This window comes from Syngnathus acus, chromosome 4, assembly GCF_901709675.1.
Source record: "Syngnathus acus chromosome 4, fSynAcu1.2, whole genome shotgun sequence".
In the NCBI taxonomy this organism is placed as follows: domain Eukaryota; kingdom Metazoa; phylum Chordata; class Actinopteri; order Syngnathiformes; family Syngnathidae; genus Syngnathus; species Syngnathus acus.
Genome location: NC_051090.1, coordinates 7922811 through 7943443, shown reverse-complemented (window position 1 = coordinate 7943443; position 20633 = coordinate 7922811). Strand labels below are relative to the sequence as shown.

General features: G+C 39.9%; 1 protein-coding gene across 12 annotated transcripts; it reads right to left on the bottom strand.

Annotated features, from left to right (window-relative positions):
* Positions 1 to 2410: 2410 nt before the first annotated feature.
* opa1 (OPA1 mitochondrial dynamin like GTPase) lies at positions 2411 to 19180 on the bottom strand. 12 transcript variants are annotated; one of them, XM_037249731.1, is made up of 31 exons: positions 19016 to 19180; positions 17834 to 18158; positions 16478 to 16574; positions 16229 to 16351; positions 15284 to 15337; positions 14377 to 14453; positions 12958 to 13116; positions 11323 to 11376; positions 10981 to 11085; positions 10760 to 10846; positions 10415 to 10528; positions 10220 to 10300; positions 10074 to 10148; positions 9899 to 9970; positions 9490 to 9589; positions 9273 to 9403; positions 9019 to 9091; positions 8786 to 8858; positions 8552 to 8667; positions 7632 to 7696; positions 7423 to 7499; positions 6868 to 7033; positions 6566 to 6718; positions 6354 to 6462; positions 5727 to 5806; positions 5176 to 5316; positions 4978 to 5094; positions 4807 to 4900; positions 4558 to 4668; positions 3853 to 3925; positions 2411 to 3769 (listed from the first exon to the last, which is right to left on the bottom strand). In XM_037249731.1, the coding sequence occupies exons 1-30, from the start codon at positions 19072 to 19074 to the stop codon at positions 3861 to 3863; spliced, it is 3153 nt and encodes a 1050-aa protein (XP_037105626.1). In that variant the 5' UTR covers positions 19075 to 19180; the 3' UTR covers positions 2411 to 3769; positions 3853 to 3860. The 12 variants fall into 12 exon arrangements, with proteins under 12 accessions (XP_037105626.1, XP_037105627.1, XP_037105628.1 ...); XM_037249732.1 differs by having other exon boundaries at positions 2411 to 3767; positions 3856 to 3925; XM_037249733.1 differs by having other exon boundaries at positions 2411 to 3772; positions 3857 to 3925.
* Between the last annotated feature and the right edge of the window lie 1453 nt (positions 19181 to 20633).

Sequence of the window (20633 nt, the reverse complement as noted above, 5' to 3'; positions counted from 1 at the left end):
GGATGCCAGGATACCCATTTTAAGAGAAGCATAAACAATGGTAAACAAGTTATTTCACAGATTAAATAAATGCTTGCCTTTCAGGGTTGATTCATTTATGTCTGAATACGTTCATGAGTTGCTTTCTTGGCCACTGCTGCCACCTACTGAGCATTTTTTCCACAATCAGAATTTGCTTTATTACCATTTTGATAAGTGTTGCAATAATAGACCCTGCAAAAAATTCCACATTCATTTTCTATACTGTCTTTATATATAACATATTCACATCTACAAACAATTTAGTCTTCAATTAAACTAACAAGCAGGTTTTTGGAATGTGAAGCTTGTGTACCTGGAGAAAACCCATTGTGCAGTCCATGCATAATCCACGCAGGAAGGCCAGAGCTCAGATTCGAACCTGCTCTTTCCATAGTTGATGCCATGTTCTTAGACCAGGAGTAAAAATCAAGGTTTGTTGCGTCGCACTCAGGCTTGTCTGGGCTCGCCCTCTGATGGACGCAAACCACAACAAGACATTGTAAGAACATTACAAATGCCAGCTGACATAGTTGACCTCGTATTCAGTTAGCCAAAATACATTGACAGTCTGTTTACCAGGCTGTCCATGGCCCTCTCGTTCCACTTGTGCCTCTTGATGCTCTCGTCCTTCACGGCCTCCTTAAGCTTGTCAAAAATGTCATCCTGGTCTTTGCCTTTGTATTCAGCCATGAAGCGAGCAAATTCCTCCTGCAGCGTCTCCCGAGCAACCTCAAAACAAGACCAGCGTTGTCAATCAAAGCAGTAAACAGGAAGTTACTCGTGATTAGGTAGATTGCTTACAGACATGTGTCCAGGGATGGTATTGAACAAAACACTGATTCTTGCCCGACCTAGGTAATGCGGACGTCATCAAGCGTAACTGAGAAAACAAAAGTGAAACGCTTTTGGAGGACTCACTTTCAAGTGCATCTCCATCACCACAAATGTGATTGCACTTGACTGTAGATTCTAATACATTTTCACGATGAGCAGTTAACCCCCGACCCACACACACACACCATATCCCCTTATGGCATTTTTACAATGGAACAATACCATACCATACCCCCAAGAGACTAAACCAGAGTTGCGACTCGTTTATTCTTTTGTTCTGGAAAACCCTCTTCACTGTCAATAATCATAATTTCCATCCACTAGTGGAGGTTGGATAACCAGACCACCCTTGTTGTTCATGTCCTTGGACCATTCATCAAGAGTATTGATTGTAAAGAAATGTTGCCACGCAGACGAGGCACAACAAACCAGTATGCACGTCTATTGCTACAATCCTACTTGACAATACTCAAATTATTTTCCTTCTCATTTAGAAGCACAGTTTATATGGAGTCTTTTTGCATTCACTTTTCCTTGATAGACTATTCCTTTACTCAATCCATGAGCCACTAACCATCCACAGCACAAATTGTGCCATGTGATCAACTACGTGTTGGTGACTCAATACGCAAGGACACTATAGACATGACCTGACCTTTTGTGTTTTATGTGTATGATGTAACATTAACTGCCAGACAATTAAAGGTGCCAGTTTGACGAAATTTAGGTGATGACTTACACTTAAACATATTTAACTACCCTCTAAGGAGAACAGAGGATGGGGAGTTGGGGATTTTTGCACACTCATGTTCAACATCAGTAATTAAGTTCTCATTTATGTGAATGCTTCTGCAAGCGTACGTAGCACCACACACACCCGATGCCAAGTCACTGTTCCCTATTCACAGTGGCGATTAGGCTAATTGCTGGGTTGAGGGGCCGCAGTGGCGCCAAACAAGGATGGTGGCTGGCTGAGTGTGATTTGATGAGCTGTGAATCGATATAGCGCACAATGGACCAATGGGAACCTGCAGGAGCATAGCCATAAATCTCTGGTTTTCTTAGCCTGTGATTGTCTCGGCTAATTGCTGCAGGAGGGCAGAGCTAACATGGGAAAAGTGTCAGGATAGCAAAAGTAGCCAATCACCTGAGCTGGGGAAAAGGGAGGAGAGGGGGTTTAAAGGAATAATAGCACCTGTTTAGTTAAAAGATAGATCGTAAAGAACAATTTTGACACATTTTGACTTCCGCTTAAACAGTAACTGTTATGTTAAAAAATAAGTGTAAATTTGAGTAAAAACTTATTGTGCTTCCATCTTGGGTCTGGGTGACAGGGTCTCTTCACTATTCTACATTATTTTCTTTTTTTCTTTCCAGCACTGCCAATTTCCCATGTCACAATAAGTCCTGCAAAATTTCTGGTTCTAATATTAAAATTGCAATTTTCCAGTTTGCCATCAATCAAAAATGTCGGTGTTGGCCAAACTTCCCAGAAAGTCTGATGAACTTTCCTTTGAACAAATGTTAACTGAGAAGTCATGGGGAAAAAATCATTTCATTTGTCAATTTTATTTTTTCCGTTAAACACAAATGAAATAAATAAAGAACAAACGACTGATCACACCTTGCAAACATGACTTTTAACAAACTATTATTCAAGCAACCATTTCACTGATTTTGTTTCAGACAAGTGCACTTTGTCCTTGTGAGTGGTGCTGTGCCGTAAACGCTGCTAATTTAACATCACTATACCTGTTTGAAAAAGCCCATTATGTCTTTGGAGCCATATACACAATACATACATACATACAATCCACGAGTACTGTGGTACACACACCCTTTCAGTTGAATTCGCAGAGTAGGAAAAATGAATGTTTATATGGGCGACAGTCAAGAGTGTTCCAAGTCAAGTCGGGGCGTGATCTGGTCTCTAAGAGAAAAAGAATGTATCATGGTTGATCATCTATCCTCTACTATCATGGTTGCCAAAGTGCAAAATATTAGAAACAGCTCTGAGTACGACTCAGTGCAGTCCGACACCACTGCCGACTACAACCAGATCAAGAGTTACGTGAATAGAACAAACATTGACAAAACTGAACAGTTAACTTTGGAAGGGCATATTTTTTTTGTTATTATTGTGACTTGTGTGTCAATGCGGTGTTCAAAGACCAGAAAGAAATGCAGGACTTTCCCCCTTTATCTATTAGTTTTATTATTCTTAATTTACTATTCGTCCAAATTACACACAGACATGCTAACCTTTTATTTTTTTTCCACCAATTGTATTTACACATTTAAATAAAGTGGATTCTTTTTGTAAAACCTTTTGGAACATGGGAATGCGTACTCATCTGTGTGAAGTGAAAATGAAGAACACACTGATAAACAAAATATGGAACATGAGGGTAAGTTGTATGGACTTTGTGGACAGAATTAACCAATCAGTGCTTTCTTAATTTCCAGTCCACCAATGACTCTTTAAATAATAATGTGTCCAGGTCCACAGTTGGTTCTTTTCAAATGGTGCCTGGGGATCCAACGAGACGCAAAAGCTCAATGAAACAGGGTAAATGTTCAAATAGCCACAAACATGCAGCCTTCTTCTCCATTGTCATGGTTTGTTGTCTTCTTTCAGATTTAACAATGGGAGGTCCTGTCCCACTCTTGACCAGGACAGCTCCCCCCAAAACAGAAAGATATACTCCAAGAGAGTCTTCTGATAAATCTTCTTTCTTTTAAGGTCCATCTTTCCATGAATGTCAAGGAGGTAAGAGCTTAAAGGTGTGACTATTAAATTCAGATGAGGGGGTTGACGTGTGTGGTATCCAGCAGTCCATCATGATCAAATTCTATCAATCAGTGCATTTTTTTCTTCTGTGAGCGAAACATTACCTTAATTCTCAACAGTTCTGTGAAGCAGAGTGGCGAGAATAAACAGACATGAGACATTCTACTTATAATTAAACCTTTAGTTTTACATCTCCTAAAGTACTCTACCTGTCTTATTTCTCTTTGTGTAGAGCTTCTATGAAGGCTTCAAGCTTCTCCTGGATCTCACGAACCTTCTCTGCAAAAGATCACAAAAGTCAGTCAGTCAACAGTCACAAATGGCAAGAAATTACATTTTACAGGGTGGGTCATGAATTTATACCATCAGGAATGTGTGTGTAGTAGAGGCAAGCAAGACGATGTGTTTTGAAAAGAATATGACAAACATATTTGACAATGGTGTCATAGGAACAGAACTCCATCATGAACCGAGAACAACAACTCATTTTAAAAGCAGGATGAATACGGATGCTCCATACACTATAGTTGTGTTCCTCCATTATAGTTTTGGCTGTGATGTTAATGCTCAAACTGAACACCATTCCCAAAGACAGTATTTGCAATTGTGAGCAAAACCCATTTATAAAGTGAAAATATTCTATAAAGCATTCTGAAAAGATTGCATTTGAAGACCCAAGAATAGGACAATTAAAAACAAGGCCAAAAAAAAAAAAAAATCCATTCAACCATTGCCTTTGTTGATGTTGGCAAAGGCTAAAGTGGTTTTCACTAAATGGTCTTGCACACTTGAACGGTTTTAAAGTACCCACTTTCTTAAACATTGCTGCCACCTACTGAGCACTCGAGGAACACCTGCAAGTGTTGCAACATTTCATCCTGCAAAAAATATACAAATGCATTCAGTCTTACTGAGATCCTCGGCAAGTTGGACTCGGCGGCCAGTGATGAGCTGAGATTTCTTCTCCATATCCTCTCCAAAGTCCTCTAGCACCTCTTTGACATTTTTCTCCAGTCGGCGCACTGAGAAGAATAGAATTGAGCAACAAGTACAAGACAGTATATAAATATTATCACCTATAATAGCAGTGTATTGCTATGCAAAACTTTGCATATTTGAGAATGGAGCCCAATATCTTAAGCGTCTGCACTGGTCTTTACCTTCAGTGTTGGTGAGCTGCTGTCGTAGTGTGTTGGCAGTGATGACCAGCATCCTCTGAATTCTCCAGAAAAGGACGACGTCATTGCACTCCAACTGTGGAAACCGCGCAACAGCCACTTTGAATAACTGAAGGTGAGAATGACAACCTTAGAACATTTATTTTCTTTTACCTCAGAGTCAACAAAGTGCCTCTGGTAATAGTAGAAGCCCCTTTTGCAGAGGCTACAGTGGGCCAGAGCCTTTTGCAAAAAGTGACGTCGATAGAGCTGATGCCATGTGTCTTTGATCTGGAGTGAAAAATCAAGGCGTTATTCATCGGACCACATTCTAGAACAATTATTTGAGAACAACAAATATCCTGGGCTCACAAGTACTGGGTCCACTTCCACGCCTCGTCCCTCCAGGTTCTTCCTGACTGTGGTGACCTCATCGTTGGCCAGGTAAGCCGTATGCTCATCGTGCAGCTTCAGCAAGCGCTCAAGCTCTGTTCTTGTTTCATTGCGGATATGCTGTTAAGTGTGGGGGATATGCGTTAAGCACTTAAATCATGTATTCTTAAGAATATTTACCGCTGGCATTGAAATCCATCCATCGATTATCTGGACTGCTTATGAATAAAATTAATAAAATCTCTTAGACTGATCAAATAAAATTTTGTAAAGTGTACAAAATATTAACATTAATATTAACATATCATAAGAGTAAGTGTGTGTGTGTGTTGAGGGAAAGAAGCAGCGCAACAATGTTGATAACATGTAAACAAACATGTAAATTACTATCAAGTCTGCAAAAAACTAGCATGCACATTTTATTTATCGAATGAAAAGTCGATACAGTAATCTGGCTGACGCTAGAGTTTAACGGGAACAGGCTTAGGATAGGAAGAAAAGTCAATATAGTAATTATTTAGAAACACTACCTGATCTGGTGTTCGGTTCTTCCAGCTCATCCACCTCTCCTTCCAGTCTGGACCTACCATGTCTTTGATTACAGCTTCAGCTGAAAAGAAAGTTAGGTGACATTATTTAAGACAGTTGAAAAGCCCGAGAGAATTAATCGATTTGTTCTCAAGCTAGCTCAACACTTTGAAATGGCTAATAAAGATTGCATTTAGTGGGAATGCATTTGTGTGATTTCGGCAATTGGGGGGGAAAAAAACTTGAAATTAGAGTAAAACAGTATAACTTGATTAGTTCTATAATTATGTCCTCAACCCTTCAATTTCTTTTGCTGTGTTGGGAAACCTTTCTCCGATTGACGCCTCAGTAAAAAAAAAAAAAAAATCGTCAATAAGCGTAGAAATTCTGAAGGGTTATTGATGTTGATGCATCAAACCACAACATTTCAAACGACGTCACTGCCCCTAAAAGCATGGATGAAATATAGGTCATCTACTTCTGTCGTCGGTTGCTTTTTCTGAAGTTTCTTTCTTATGGGGGAGTTTGAAATGCTCATTGCACACTTTTTTTTGGGGGTGGGGGGGAATCCAAAGGCGGTCACTTGTCACGTTGCTAATGGAAGAAACACAGCACAGCACAGCACATACTGTCTTTGAGGCGTGACTGCAAAGTTTGTTCCATGAATTGAATTGCTGCATCCCACTGAGGCTTGTCCGTAATGGAACGGTCTTCCAGGGCATTGTGCTGGATCACCCTCTGATGACACACACCACAAGAACATTGGAAGAACATTACAAATGCCAGCTGACATAGATGACCTTGTATTCAGTCTGCCAGAATTTGTTGACAGTCTATTTACCAGGCTGTCCATGGCCCTCTCATTCCACTTGTGCCTCTTGATGCTCTCGTCTTTCACAGCCTCCTTCAGCTTGTCAAAAATGTCATCCTGGTCTTTGCCTTTGTACTCAGCAATGAAGCGAGCAAATTCCTCCTGCAGTGTCTCCCAGGCAACCTAAAAACAAGATCAATGTTTTTTTTTTTTTTCTCAAGGCATTTCAAATTTCTCAACAGATTTCCTTTTATCGCATTACAATAAAAATTGCATTATACTGTATACAGGCATACAAGCAATGAATAGACTGACATTTTCAAAGCTTTTACCTCGAGGGCTTTGTGTGGAAGCTGCTTGTCAGTCCACTGCTTCAGTTTAATGTCTACGGTGGTGTTAAAGGTCCCCGAGTCCATTGTTTGTGCAGCAGGTAGGTAGATGTTCTCTATCACATGTGTGGAAACACGCTCCCACAGCTTCTTCTGCAGGATGGCTTCCCTGTTAAGATAACAAAAATGAAAGATGCTAACATCAGCTGTGATTGCACTTGGCTGTAGATTCCAATATGGTTTCACTGTGACCCTGTTAACAATTAAGTCTTGCCACTGGATCCCCTCGTGGCAAGCCGACAATGGAGCAATACCGCCCTGGCCTGTGCACCACGTCACCATGAGACCAAACCAGGGCTATGACTCATTTATCCCAAACGAATGTTCATATTTCAATATGCTTCCTTCCCTTTGTTCCGGATAACCATCTGCACTGTCAATAAGCATGATCTCCAATAGAGCAGGGTGGATAATCGGGCCACCCCGTTCATGTCCATGGACGATTCATCAAGAATATTGATTGCAACGAAGTGACGGCAAGCACACAAATTATCTTACCAGTGCTGTGGAGTCACTTGACTCAAGTTGATGACTTCATCCAAGATTTCATTCTTGGCCTTTTCGTACAGTTCATTCTGCAAAAAGACACCTGCATAGTTAGTCTACTATCAGATTAAAAAAAATATCCATTCACATTTATCTATTAAAGCGTTATTTGTATTATGAGAAAGTTCATACCAGAGCTACTGGATTTTTTTTTGTCTTACCCGATCCAGTTCTCTCAAACGAGGATAATTGTTTTTCCACTCTGTCTCCAGGTTGAAACGGGATGCTAGAAACAAAACAAAAAAAAGTATAGTACTTCAAATATGAACATATAACTAACAGGAATAACACTTTTCTGTAGTATGACGTGCAAGTAAATTTATCAAGCGGTAATTTCACAGATGCTTGTGATTGGATGATCATCAAGGTTAAAATTTCAAGGTAATAAGTATAAATCAACAAGCAAGGCCAGCACAGATAAGACATGACTTTGTATTTTTTACACATTATGGCAACTCTGAGACTGTCTGCTACTAATGGTGCCAGTTTGACTAATATCAGGTGATGACTTCCACACTTATCTACGCCTTCAGGACAAGAAGAATTTAAAGAAGAATTGGGACCATCACAGAGGCACACTTTTGTCAAATGTCCACAGTTTGGTTCTAATACACGTGAACGCTACATGTACACATCTCTCTACGCACCCGATGTTAAAATACTGCTCTCTATTCCAATTGGAGATTTGGCCAATTGCTCGGTTATGGTGCCACAGTGGTTCTGAACAGGGATGGGAGACTGGCTGAGTGTGATTTGATGAGCAGTGGATCAATATGGCACACAATAGGCCTATGGGAACTGCAGGAGTAGGGCCATAAATCTCTGGTTCTCTTAGCCTGTGATTGTCTCAACTAATTGCTGTGGGAGGGCAGAGCTAACGTGAGAAAAGTGGCAGCATGGGAAAAGTATGGCCAATCAAGTGGGCTGGGGAAAAAGGGAGGGCGCGGGATAGAATATGCACAGTATATTTTTGTTCTCAAAAGAATGCTGCTTCTCGGTGAGGTGTAGGTAGACAGCTGGGTCTTGGCCTGAAGCGCTAACTCATCTGCGAAGGAAAGAAGCACAGTGAGAGACGACCTACCTTTAAAGACGTCTGCTTGCTGCTCCACAGACTCTCTGACCATTTTCCAGAAGCAGTCTGAAACGGCCAGACTCAAGTTCTTCGTGGTCACCTGGTGGGCTTTCAACATGCCGTCCCTAGGGACAAAAGACACACGTGACTGTCAGCAAAACACAACGACCACCATAAAACATTGCATCTAACTTTCTAACTAATGTAAAAAATGCAAGGAGTATCTGCACTGTTTGCGCTTACCGCAATAATCTGGAGTTCTGGAAGAAGTCCTCCTCATAGTCTTTAATTGAGTCAATGCTCTCGCCACTGCTTCCTGTACATGAGTCGGTGGAATGAGAAATCCAGTGGAGTTGTACGAAGTTAAATTACAAAAACAAATTACTCCAGACAACTCAAGGCAAAAGAGAACATCTGGTTGACAAAATTAGTTGATTGATGTTGAACTAATACACACATGCGCTAATGGGAATTACCTTTTCCTGTCACGACAGCAAAGTATCCCAGAGCCTTCATGGGAAACAGTTTGCCCTCAACTATTTGTTGGATCTGAAATAATTAATAGATTTGTTTATTTTCAATGCCTGCAACAGCAATCTGTGAGTATCAGATTAAAAAAGGGATGTGCACCTTTTGGAGAAGAGCAGTTTATAGCTTCTAATAAATGAGCAAATACATTTCTGTTCTTCAGCCTGCAAATATATTTTAATTGACTTGAAAGCAGTCTTACTCTGCTCGGGCTGGCCAGGTTCTTCTCAGCCAAGTCCACTTTGGTCAACACAAAGATTGTCCTTTTCCCATGGGGGTCCATTTGGCTAACCAAATCAGTTACAATGCTTCGCTCTGCATCCACGCTGCCGTCTAGATGGAGGCAGATTAGCAACTTTCTGTCACCTTGCTGGCTTCAATATAGTCATTTCAAATGGAGATGCAAGATCACAACTTACCTTGAATGCAAAGGATGATTGCATTGGGGTTTTGCATGTAGGCCTTACTAATACTGAAGATGGTCTCCTTAGTGTCTGATGCCATGCCTGACGTCACAGTCTGGGAAGAAGGGGAAAAAAATAAAACACTTCAAGGGCTGCATTTAATCTTCATGAGTTTTCTCTAAATAAATGATAAAAAGGAGATATAGACCCCATTGAAAATCTATAATTGGACAAAAAAGTCATGACTGTATGTGAATGGCTCTCTAAGTGGCCTGTGATTGGCTGCTGACTGGTCCAGGGTTTGCCCTGCATCTCGCCAAAAGTCAGCGGGAAGAGGCTTCGGCTCACCTGTGAGCCTAATGAGGATAACTGGTGCAGAAAATGGACGGATGGGAAATAAAAGACTGCAGAGAGCTTTACTCACACTGATGACACCCGGTAAATCAACAAGAACCATTCTCTGGATTCCTGGGCCTTTGACACTTAACGATATTGTCTGTTGATTAAAAATACAATCAAACTCACAGTTAGACAACACATTCACGGAACAAAAAAGTAAATTCATGCTTTCAATTCACATGGAAAACTAATGTACAAACCTCACAGCTGACAGTTTGTCCTTCTTTCACACTCTTTCTCATCCGCAGCTCAATCTCATGCCTCAGAGCCGCCAGCTGCACAGCACAAAAAAGAAAGGTTAGTTTCTGTATGTATATTTGTGCTAGATGGACAGAAATAGTCTTACATCTTCCTCCTTGGTCAAGTCAAACTCACGACCACTGTCTTTGAACAAAGCCACATGGTGGGGGCCTTCACTGAGTGTCACCTGCAGAAAGAAAACATACTGTGAAATCAAACAAAACTGTTCTTGCACATCATCCTTACAAAAGAAAAGAAAAAAATCACAACAAACTAAATTCACTCTGGTCCCACATAGTACCTTAACAGGAGATCGTGTCATCATCTCTCCAGAGCCTCTTGGAAAAATCCTGGCCTGTGCAATCATCTCCAGGACACTTGTCTTGCCAGCACTCTGATCGCCCACCACAACCACCTTTAGGGACGTAGGAAAGAAAAGAGGGAATGAAAAATTATGCACGAGTGGTTAGGATAATACAAAAGCTGCGATTCATTTTGGAAAATGAAATATGTCTATCACAAATTCCAAAATAATTGTATTAAAATAAATTACAAATGCAAGTGACCCAAGGGTGATTTCTTTTCCATGTTTTTTGAATTGCACACAAATATTTTTCGTGAAGTGTACTCAATGCATGCTTCGTACCCTGGGTAAATGGTCCTGTGTGTTGTAGTTGGCATCATAGTCAGACAGGATGTCCAAAACTTCAGAATACAAATCAATAAGGGATTTCTACAAAAACAAGGAGACAAATACTATTACATACCTAGTTTACTTTGGTGCAATAAAAACTGTCCATTCAAGGTTTTAGAAACAATAGCAAACACTTAACATAATTGTTGGGTTTTAAACAGGGTGCAACTAACCTTTACTTTTCTTTGGTGGATCCCTTTGTCGTCCTTTTGCAGAACCACTTTCCTCAACTCCTTGTTCTCTTTCTCCAGTCTCTCCAGCATGCGTTGATACTTAAGCTATGAACAGAGGACAGGAAACAATCAGTCCTTTGACATTCAGTCAGAGGACATATATCACAGAGTAGATAACGTCTAGATTTAATGCATTGTTTTTTCATAAAGACCAATAGGAATAAACAAACAAAAACAAATTAGCAATTCAAATCACTATTCAGATAATTCAGGACTGCACAATAATATAAATGTATCAAATTCTATATCAAAACTAAAACAGAGTAGTCACTGTGAGTCTACCTGGGTACGAAGAAGGTCTTCTTGGAGCTGATCTATCTTTTCTTTATCTGAGGACTAGTAATCAAAGGAGAGGAAAAAAAACAAAAAAACAAGGAACAATAACAAATTGAGTTAATTCTTCTTTTCTGCATGACTTTCGGGTCACCTTTAAGTCACACAACAATCACTTGTTAGTTGCACATTGTAATAAGACAAATTTAAATGTATGACGAAGAATAAAAAGACTGGGGGAAAACAAAGTCAGGCACCCAGTCCATATTCTGCCAAGGTTCTGTTCTTTTCCCCTGTGGTGATGTAAAAGAAAAGTTCACATGACATGAGCTCTCCGACATTGATACAGGGATCACAAAATCGTTCACAGGCAATTAAAGTGTGATTGTATATTCAAACCCCAATCAGGTACATATTTTGTACATGTGCAGCAGATTTGTTTCAATTATGAACAACAATACAGGGGAGACACCTCAAAGGAAGAAATGGGATTTGGTAGGAAGACAGTAAAGACATAAAACTGCAGAATGATCAAAAGTCCGTTAAGTCTGGATGGAATGCACAAACAGTGTTAAGATTGTTTGGAATGTTAATAAGAAAGAAATAATTGTATTTAGAAGTGACAATCCTGCACACACCTTGACTACACCACAGACATTTCAAAAAGTACACCTCACACCATGCAGAAGTTTTCCAATCTTTACCACATGCTCCATTACAGAAAAAGGAGTCCAATTGTGCACGGTAAGTGGCATCTTGGACTAGACAATGAAGGTTCACGTGTGGCCTGCCAACAAGCTACCTGCACAGCATCTTGTAGCCTGACAATAAATATTGTAGGTGAAGGTGATGGGAGAAGGGGCTTTCATCATGGGGCATTAACTCAGTCTAGATTTGAGCATACTGAGAGGACTTTCTAAAATATAAGCAGTATAATATTGTGGTCGGACTGTGTATATGTAGCATAAAATGTTTTTCTAGGGTGTGGCAGTATAATGCAATGTTGGGTGTGGTGATTGTTACTACAATACTGGTTTACCTAACATCTTGGATGAATTTGAACTTCTGCTCCAAGTTCCCAATTCAGATTGAACTTTTTTATTACTTTTTTTATTTGCACATACCGTAATTTTCGGACTATAAGTCGCACCGGAGTATAAGTCGCACCAGCCATAAAATGCCCATAAAAGTGAAAAAAACCCATATATATGTATATAAGTCGCCCCCCCACCCAAACTATGAAAAAAAAACCGCGACTTATAGTCCGAAAATTACGGTACATTTCGAGTGACACATATCCAATGTTGCATAAAACCCACATTCGCAGATGCCTAAACAAGGATCTATACTTTTTTCAGTGAAGTAGTACACTGGGTTTCAAATTACACATTATATATATATTTTTATTTTCCTATCTAGTCAATGCAAATGATTGATGATGAAGTCATTAGCCGTTGAGTTGAAAAAAGAAATTGTGTCACTTCAACCATGCAGTTTAAAACTCGCCCATGTTAGTTAATTTTAGTGTGTTCCATCGACGAATGCCGCCAGCCTTAGGGTATAAGATTAAACTAGTTGTGAACCCTTTAAGTGTTTTTTTTTTTTTTTTTGATAGGGTGGCTCTAAGCACGGTGGGACCTTCACCTTGCGTGTGTGATGAGGGGGGCTGGGGTTCGGAGGCGGAGTGGGAGCAGGCTCTGGCGGTGGGGGACGCGCATAATTGGCAGCAGCTGCCCGTCGGACCTCTTCCTCGTGCTGTTGGATCTGCTGCTGAATAAGAATGAGTTCGCCGAGCAGACCCTGCTGGGGGTATGTCATAATGAGAGTCAGGCAGGAGCAGCAACACAAACAGCAATCAGCCCACAAGGCCATTGCGATTCCCCAACATGGGGCTGACATATAGCGGACCATTCACTGGTAGTGTTGCTGTTCTAGCTTGGGTCAAAGATTCACCTAGGGGAATCTTGCCACCATCATCAGTGCAGTGCAACACAACAAAGGCTGAGGTCAAACTGATGGCAGGAGAGGTGACTAATACCACAATTAGCACCTCTCAGCAAGTGGCATCATTCTTTTTTTTTTTTTTTATCCTTTATCACCCTCATCACGATCGAAGACTTAAAGGTTACTTACACTTGGAAATTAAACCCATATTTTCACAGCAAAAAAAAATCAATAGTTGACGGCTGTCAACACTGTAGGCTGGTGATTTTGCTGAAGATGACAACGATAAGCAAGTGCAGGTATGTTACTCTATCAAGGGTGAAACACATGGGAGCGTGCAACGCCAGAAATTTAGTTCACTCCATCCCATCATGACAACATTTTTGTGCAACACGGAGAATTGTAAATCTATCTGATAACTTATCAATCATCACAGTATAGACAAAAGTCTTGGGGTACGGCGCCTCAATGACGTCATTTGGACAAGGATATGCTTCCAGCTTTTTGAGACTGTGCCCCTGTGCACAAAGCAAGGATCCTTTGTGTATTCTTGGCTGATATTGACAAAAGAATCCAACCAACATAATCGAGCCACGCCCTCTCATCGAATATCAGTGACCTCAGAATCTTGTTTTAAGTCTTTCAAAAAAGGAGTAGATGCCGTTAAAGCAACATAACTTGAAGCACCCCAACTTTACCCTAGTATTATATGTTGAGTTGTCTTGTTTGCTATTTGATGCGTTATGTTGGAGATGATTACAGATGAGGGGGGAAAGGACATCATCATTTTACAATTGCTCACCAACCAATACATAAAACAAACATTGGGGTGGGGGAAAGGAACAAAGAAGAAGGACAAAATAGTAAAAGTGGGATGAAGCAAGATGACCTGACACATAAAAGAACACCTCATCAGTGTGTATAAACAAATTCTGCCGCACAGTGAATACATTGAAATAGGGTCCCCGGGTGTTTGTTTTTTTTCAGTGGGGATGTGACCCGAATGTACCACCTTAAACATAAAACCTTTGTCGAGATTCTTGGACCGCACATCTTGCAATTTTGGTGAATAAGAAGAGCCAAGCAGCCGGAAGATGTTAGGGTGAAGGGTGAACTTACTTTTTTGTACTGCTTGTCGTCTTGAGAGGCTGCGGTAGAAGCATCTGTGGCTTTTAATGGCGGCTCACCTGAAGTTTCTAAAAGAGAAACAGCAGCATTAGATATGTCTTACAGGTATTTTTTGCATAATGCATACATTCCACAGGTGACAACGTCCGTTGCTAAATGTCAGATGTGTGGAAAATCTCGCAATGCCTGTAAATTTGCATCAAATGAGCCAATAAAAAGTATTCCATACAAAGATTCTGCACACTGGCTACGAGGTAATTATTTCACAATGCTGAAATGTGTGTCATTTTCTTTTATTGTCTTTATTTGAAGCACTGTAAGGAAACATATAAACAACTCAGTGACAGAGATTTAATATTCCACTCTGTGTTTGGGGGGAAAAATTGGCTGATGCAATGTTAATAATAAATGAATGCTGTTATTGCCATTTTCCAAGCATCTGAGCAAGATTGTGCCATTTAGAACAAAACGTATGGACCAGGAGACAGAGAGGGTGGAAGTCAAAGGAGGCATAAATATACTAGTTAGCAAAAATAAAAAAATAATCATGAGAGGAATTGGCATGAAGAAATTTCTAACTGAAAAAAAAAGAGACACTACATTCTAAGAGATTTTCATTTAAAATGCAATCAAGTAATAACTGGTTCCAAATAAACTCAAGAGTGTTTGAGACAACATTCAACAGTTACACTACGCCCAGTGAGAAAACGACAGCACACTAATTTCAGAACCAGCAATGACTGTTAATGGCAGCAAATTGAAAGCCAACATCTCAGCATGGCAAGGATTCCCCAAGTGAACAAAATCACATGAAGATGCTGGTTAAAAAAATAAAAAAATAAAAAAGCAGAAAGATGAGAGGTAGCTGGGTAGCACTAGTGAGTTTTGGTGTACACACCTAACAAGAGAAGCAGACCAGAAGCTCCTTTGACTTCACTACCCAAACTGACACCTGCGAATAATGGAGGAGAAAGGAGGAACGACACAAAAAACAAAATAAACATGAAAGACAGAAGCAGTGGGATGATGGTCAATGCGGGGCCACATGAAAATGGCGTGCAAAACAAAACATGCTTCAGCAATTGTTAAGGCGTGTCATTTCATTTAAATAGCCAATGCATTCATTCCGAGAAATTTTACGATTAATTTTGTTTTACTATATGTGAAAACTGCCTCATGTATATAAGAACTAATTTGCGAGTGGGCGAATATGGCAGTAAGCACACAGCAATTATTTTCCCCTCGTCATGCGGTGGTCTCACATTTTAAACATAGTGAAAAACAGTATGTGCTTACCTGAAAACTAGGATTGTAAGGACTATGTGCAAAATATATGTTTTTTTTTAATTCCTCTACTCTTAAAAAGTCTGTTCAATGATGACAATTTGGCCCAGGAACAAATTCACTTCATCACTTCCACTGGGGGAAACTGGTTTTGAATTTGGAACAAACAAAAGGTCTATCAGTGTTGTGACTGACACTGTACTATTAGTGTCGAGTCATTGAATAGTGTTTGGCACCGCACCCATCATCAGATAAACCCCGCACAAAGCAAAGGAACAGACAGCGGGTTACACCCTGACTGTGTTTTTACTTCATTTTAATGACTAAGATTAGTCACACCATATTGCAACACCTAAGGTAGATTACATGTTGGTCATAAGTATCTGCTCCGTGACACTGGTTCACTTCCAAGTTGTTCTCATTTCAAACTGTTCCTTTCGAATGAAGAGCAAAATCTCTTGGGATTTTTTTTTTTCCACATGATGTCATGCATTATGGCTGTCCAACCCCCAAGTTTTGTTTGACTTTTTAGGAAGATGAGGCACGTTGACTGACTCACCAGAGGACAGGAGACTTTTGATGAAAGTGAAGTTCTCCCCGATTTTGTCAAAGTCAGGCAGGAGCTTAGCTATTTCCTCCATCTCCGGGAGAGCTTTGGCAAATTTATCTGAGGACAACAACACTGACAATGAAAGTAATTCAGTGAAATGCAAGCATAATCTAGTCATCAATATTTTCAACTGTAATACGGTATGACCAAGTTTGTTTTATGGCTTTCACTTTAGAGCATAACAATGACAACACTTACCAAGATCTATTTGTTCGCTGAGTTCCCAAACAAAGTCAGGAATGACCCAGTTGTATTCGCTCAAATCAGGCAGCATATCCTTCCACTCATCATAGGTCTAAAAGTAAATTGATATAAGTGAGCAAGTTGTGCACTAAAACATAATGCTATCTTTTATAATGAATCTTTTTTTAGTTGGGGAAGGAGTAGGATTTCTGTGATCAGCAAGTAGCACTGATTCCTAACTGTGGGCTGAGTGCCCATGAGAAATATTGAAGGAGTAAAAATGGGTTAGGTAACTTCAAATATGTAGGTGTAAAACACTTGATGGCTTGATGACATTGTTGACACAGCGGCGGTGCAGAAGGAAGTGTTGTTTGTTAACTGTTGGAATATAACTGTTTTTGCAGAAGCGCTGGTCGGCCTGAACCGGAGGCCTCATATGTTTGACAAAGATCTCTGTCTGGCTCCGGGGAGTTCTTAGACTCCCTTCCTTTCTTATCTGTGAGAGGCCCTCACTAGTTATGAACAGAACACCTTTGTTCTTTGTTTAGTTTGAGAGAAGTTCTTTCTCTTTTAAACCTTGTAGTTTCTATTCATGAATTGTTGTTGACCGGGACAGTTTTTCTTTGATATAAAGTGTTACAGAAAAGACAGACATGTTGAAGCAGTTGCACATAAGTTATCCCATATTTACTCAATGTTTGTTTAAGTAGACTTCATGCAAGTTATCTTACATTTACTTAATGTTTGTTGGAGTGTTTGCACGAGAGGTATCTGAATATTTACTTATTATTATTATTGTATGTAACTTAGTAAGAAAGTCTAGAGCATTGTTTTACAGGGATACGGCACCCAGCACGTTTGGAGATCGCAGCCTAGGACGAGGCTGCCAACCAACTAAGGACAGACTCTGCATTGCTGGGGTCACGAATCGGCCAAGGCCTCGCACCACATAACATCCTTTAGTTAGCTAATCAGCGTTGCTACAGCCACAATCTCCCCTCCCTTTAGTGTAGCACCGCCTTTTGTAACCAGGGCAACCCAAAATAAAAAGAGGAGATAGCGGAAGAGGAGTCCAGAATTGGTGGAGGACTGTAACTGGGCCTTCTACGCAATTCTCCTCACGAGCAAAAATAATACTGGTTGTCTTCTCCTCTTCTTTCAGTGTGTAAAATAATGTCTGATGGTACTTAGACCTGACATTAACGCCCTTTTTTTTCTCCCTGACGGCAAATGGTTGCTGGCCCAAAAAAAAAAAACATGAACTCGTTTGGACCGTTCCATGGAACAAAAATGGTTGTAGATCACTGCTCAATTACAACCTTGCCCTGGATGATAAGGGCGGGGACACAGACACACAGATCGAATGCATACCTTCTTAGCAGTGTATCCTCCTCCCACCGCGCTGCCAAGCAGAATGTATCGTAGCTTCAGCAGCCTCGCAGCCAGTCGGGCCACCCAGAAGTTGCGCTTCTGCTGGTAGCCCCGGCCCCCCGATCCCGGAGGCGGCTTCGGTGGCCGCATGGGCAACCGTGACATGGAAGTGAAATAACGGGCCGCTGTGCGATGAGGTGGACGCTGAGTGTTGGTGTTTCCATAATAACGGTGGTGGATGGCGCGGTACAGAGGGTGCAGCTTCTGAAGTGGTATGCGAAATTTTACCCCTGTCCTGGTGGGGACCGCATTCCTGCATGCCCTGCTAACAGAACAAAACAGTTGGAGGTTATCCAAAGACACCACCAATATGCAAAAAAAAAAAAGAAATTGATGCTTAAACAGCGATAACTTATACAATGGTATAACTGGAATGAAATGGATAAGATCATGGAATGAAATCAAATCTGGCAGGACTATCATCATGCTCGCTATTACACTACAATACACCACTTGGCGCGACTGAGTTCATAAACATGGGCAATTATGAACTGTCCATACATTTAGTCAGGGGAAAGAAAAAAGAAGATATGGGTGCTGGTTTCTGCACTTTTCACACTGTAAATGTACATTTTCTGTGACACCCCCTACAACCTAAACTTAGTTTTAAACAACAAAATTACAAAGAAGATGAACTTTCATGTTCATCATCCATCAAGATCTTTTTCTATACAGGTATAGTATTGAAGTGACAATTTTGGTATTGTGACAATCCAAGACATCGAGTAGAAATGTATGATCGTAAACAACCAGAAATCATAATAGTATGTATTTGTGATGAAGGTAATGCATTAAAACATTACTTTTGAAAAATGTATATTGACTTGAGATTGAGAGACATCATCCGTTATCTTCATCAAGCTAGTTGGTCGTCTGACGAAGCTAACGACAACATAGATCCAGGTAAGGCCCACTCACGGGCTGTATCATGACATTCTACATATTGCTTGGAATGTGTTAGTATATTTGATCAACTTTATATGCACAGGTATTTACTGAGAAATCAAATGAGAAACAATTAGCATGGCTTTCCTGAGAGCCAGGTAGGCTAGTGCTGCACGTTACCTCTTCGTAGACGACTAGTAAATGATGAGCCCATTTTTGTACAAAATGCAAACTTACCAGGTAACTTTACCTCCAACGCGCAACATGTTACCAGCAAGATGACACAGAAAAGTCATACATAAAACATATCCCTATGCATCTTTCCACGGGGTACACACCTAGCCTGTTTGTTAGCTAAAGGACACAGGGCTAGAATGACAGCCCACTTCCGGTATTCTAGTCCTGCAAAGAAATCAGTCCTGACGCAACCCACCAGCGCAAAGGTTCCGAACTTAATTAAAAGTCAGAATATTTTCTTCACTGGCCCTAATCCTCTTCCGTACTTTCACATGTCCCAAAATGAAATATTAAATCAATTTAAAATGACATCAAATAATTCACGTGTTAAATATTAACCAATTAAAATATTTAAATATTCATTTACATAAACTTTATATGGGTATAAAATACTCTAATGAACATAATTAAAAAGCACCTAGATTTTACTATTGTACTCCCAAGTTGATGCCCGTCAAAACCAACTGAATGTGCTTTCACATTCTAGTAAAGACAAGGTGATCTGTGGGAAAACTTACCATGTTCTTATGTTCTGCATCACAGAAGTTGTAAAGTTCTACTCCATGCTTTATCTGTAATCAAAATGTCTCATATTCTATACTGTATTACTGAATGGCAAAAACATACCAGTACCATGTAAATAATTGTTTGAAAACATTTATTGAAACAAAAAAAAGTCTAAAATACAATTGCCAGGGGGAGGGAGGAAAAACATAAATATACAATAAATTATTAAGTAGAAACATTTCAACACAATGTACATCTCTGCTGATAGAAAAATATATCCAATGAGTCAATCACTGATGTGCAGAAGCCGTCAATAAAAGCAGATCCAATTAGCAGTGCTGATAGTTGGTCAGCAATAAAGATGCCTATTTGCATTTGAGTATCAACTTTGATCATATTGTTTTGTTTGTTATACACATATACCCCTGAGGAAACATCCACCTGAGCCTACACACTCAGTGGCTGACTCAAATGCCATTCAATCGTTTGTCAACAAAACATGAGAATAGGAAGCTAATCCTACTGTCAGCATATTATTGTACCTGTGTTAAAGCAACATCTCAACATAGATTCGGCAATTCAATATAGCAGTCACCCCAAAAAAAAGGCAAATTTGTAGCCTAGAAGAAATGTTAATATTTACACTCAGCAAGGTATTAAAATGACATTCGGTATAAGAATTAAAATGTTCATTATGAAGGTGCACAGTCTTGAAACAAATTGTTACAAAGCAGTGGCGAGGGAGTCAATTCATTACATCATTATCATTTAGCAGTTTCCCAGTTTCTTATACTTGTACAGTAGAAATTTGCTTTATCGTGTACATCACAGAACCAACCCAGATAAATATTGATCCAAGCAATAGCAGCAATCTAGTTCCAATTTTCAAATGACTAAACCCAACACTGATAGAAAATGCCCATGATTCTTTCCCAAGTGAGGAAAAGTACAAATGAATCCAACTTGATATGAAAGTGAAGATACAAATAAATATAAAAGAATGTATAAATTAATCACTTGATTGTATTAAAAAAAGTACCACAACACTAGCCCTTAATAGTCCAAAAACCTATATATTTTTCAATCACTATATATTCAGATTTTTATGCAA

Bases quoted from the DNA above. Each gene is read 5' to 3' on its own strand.
- opa1 (XM_037249731.1), bottom strand. From the start codon at position 19,074: ATGACTTTTCTGTGTCATCTTGCTGGTAACATGTTGCGCGTTGGAGGT. The intron at 16,352-16,477 runs GTAAGTGTTGTC...TTTCATTGTCAG, and splicing joins CAGCGAACAAATAGATCTTG to TGTTGTTGTCCTCAGATAAA. The intron at 10,529-10,759 runs GTACGAAGCATG...ACGTCCCTAAAG, and splicing joins CACAGGACCATTTACCCAGG to GTGGTTGTGGTGGGCGATCA.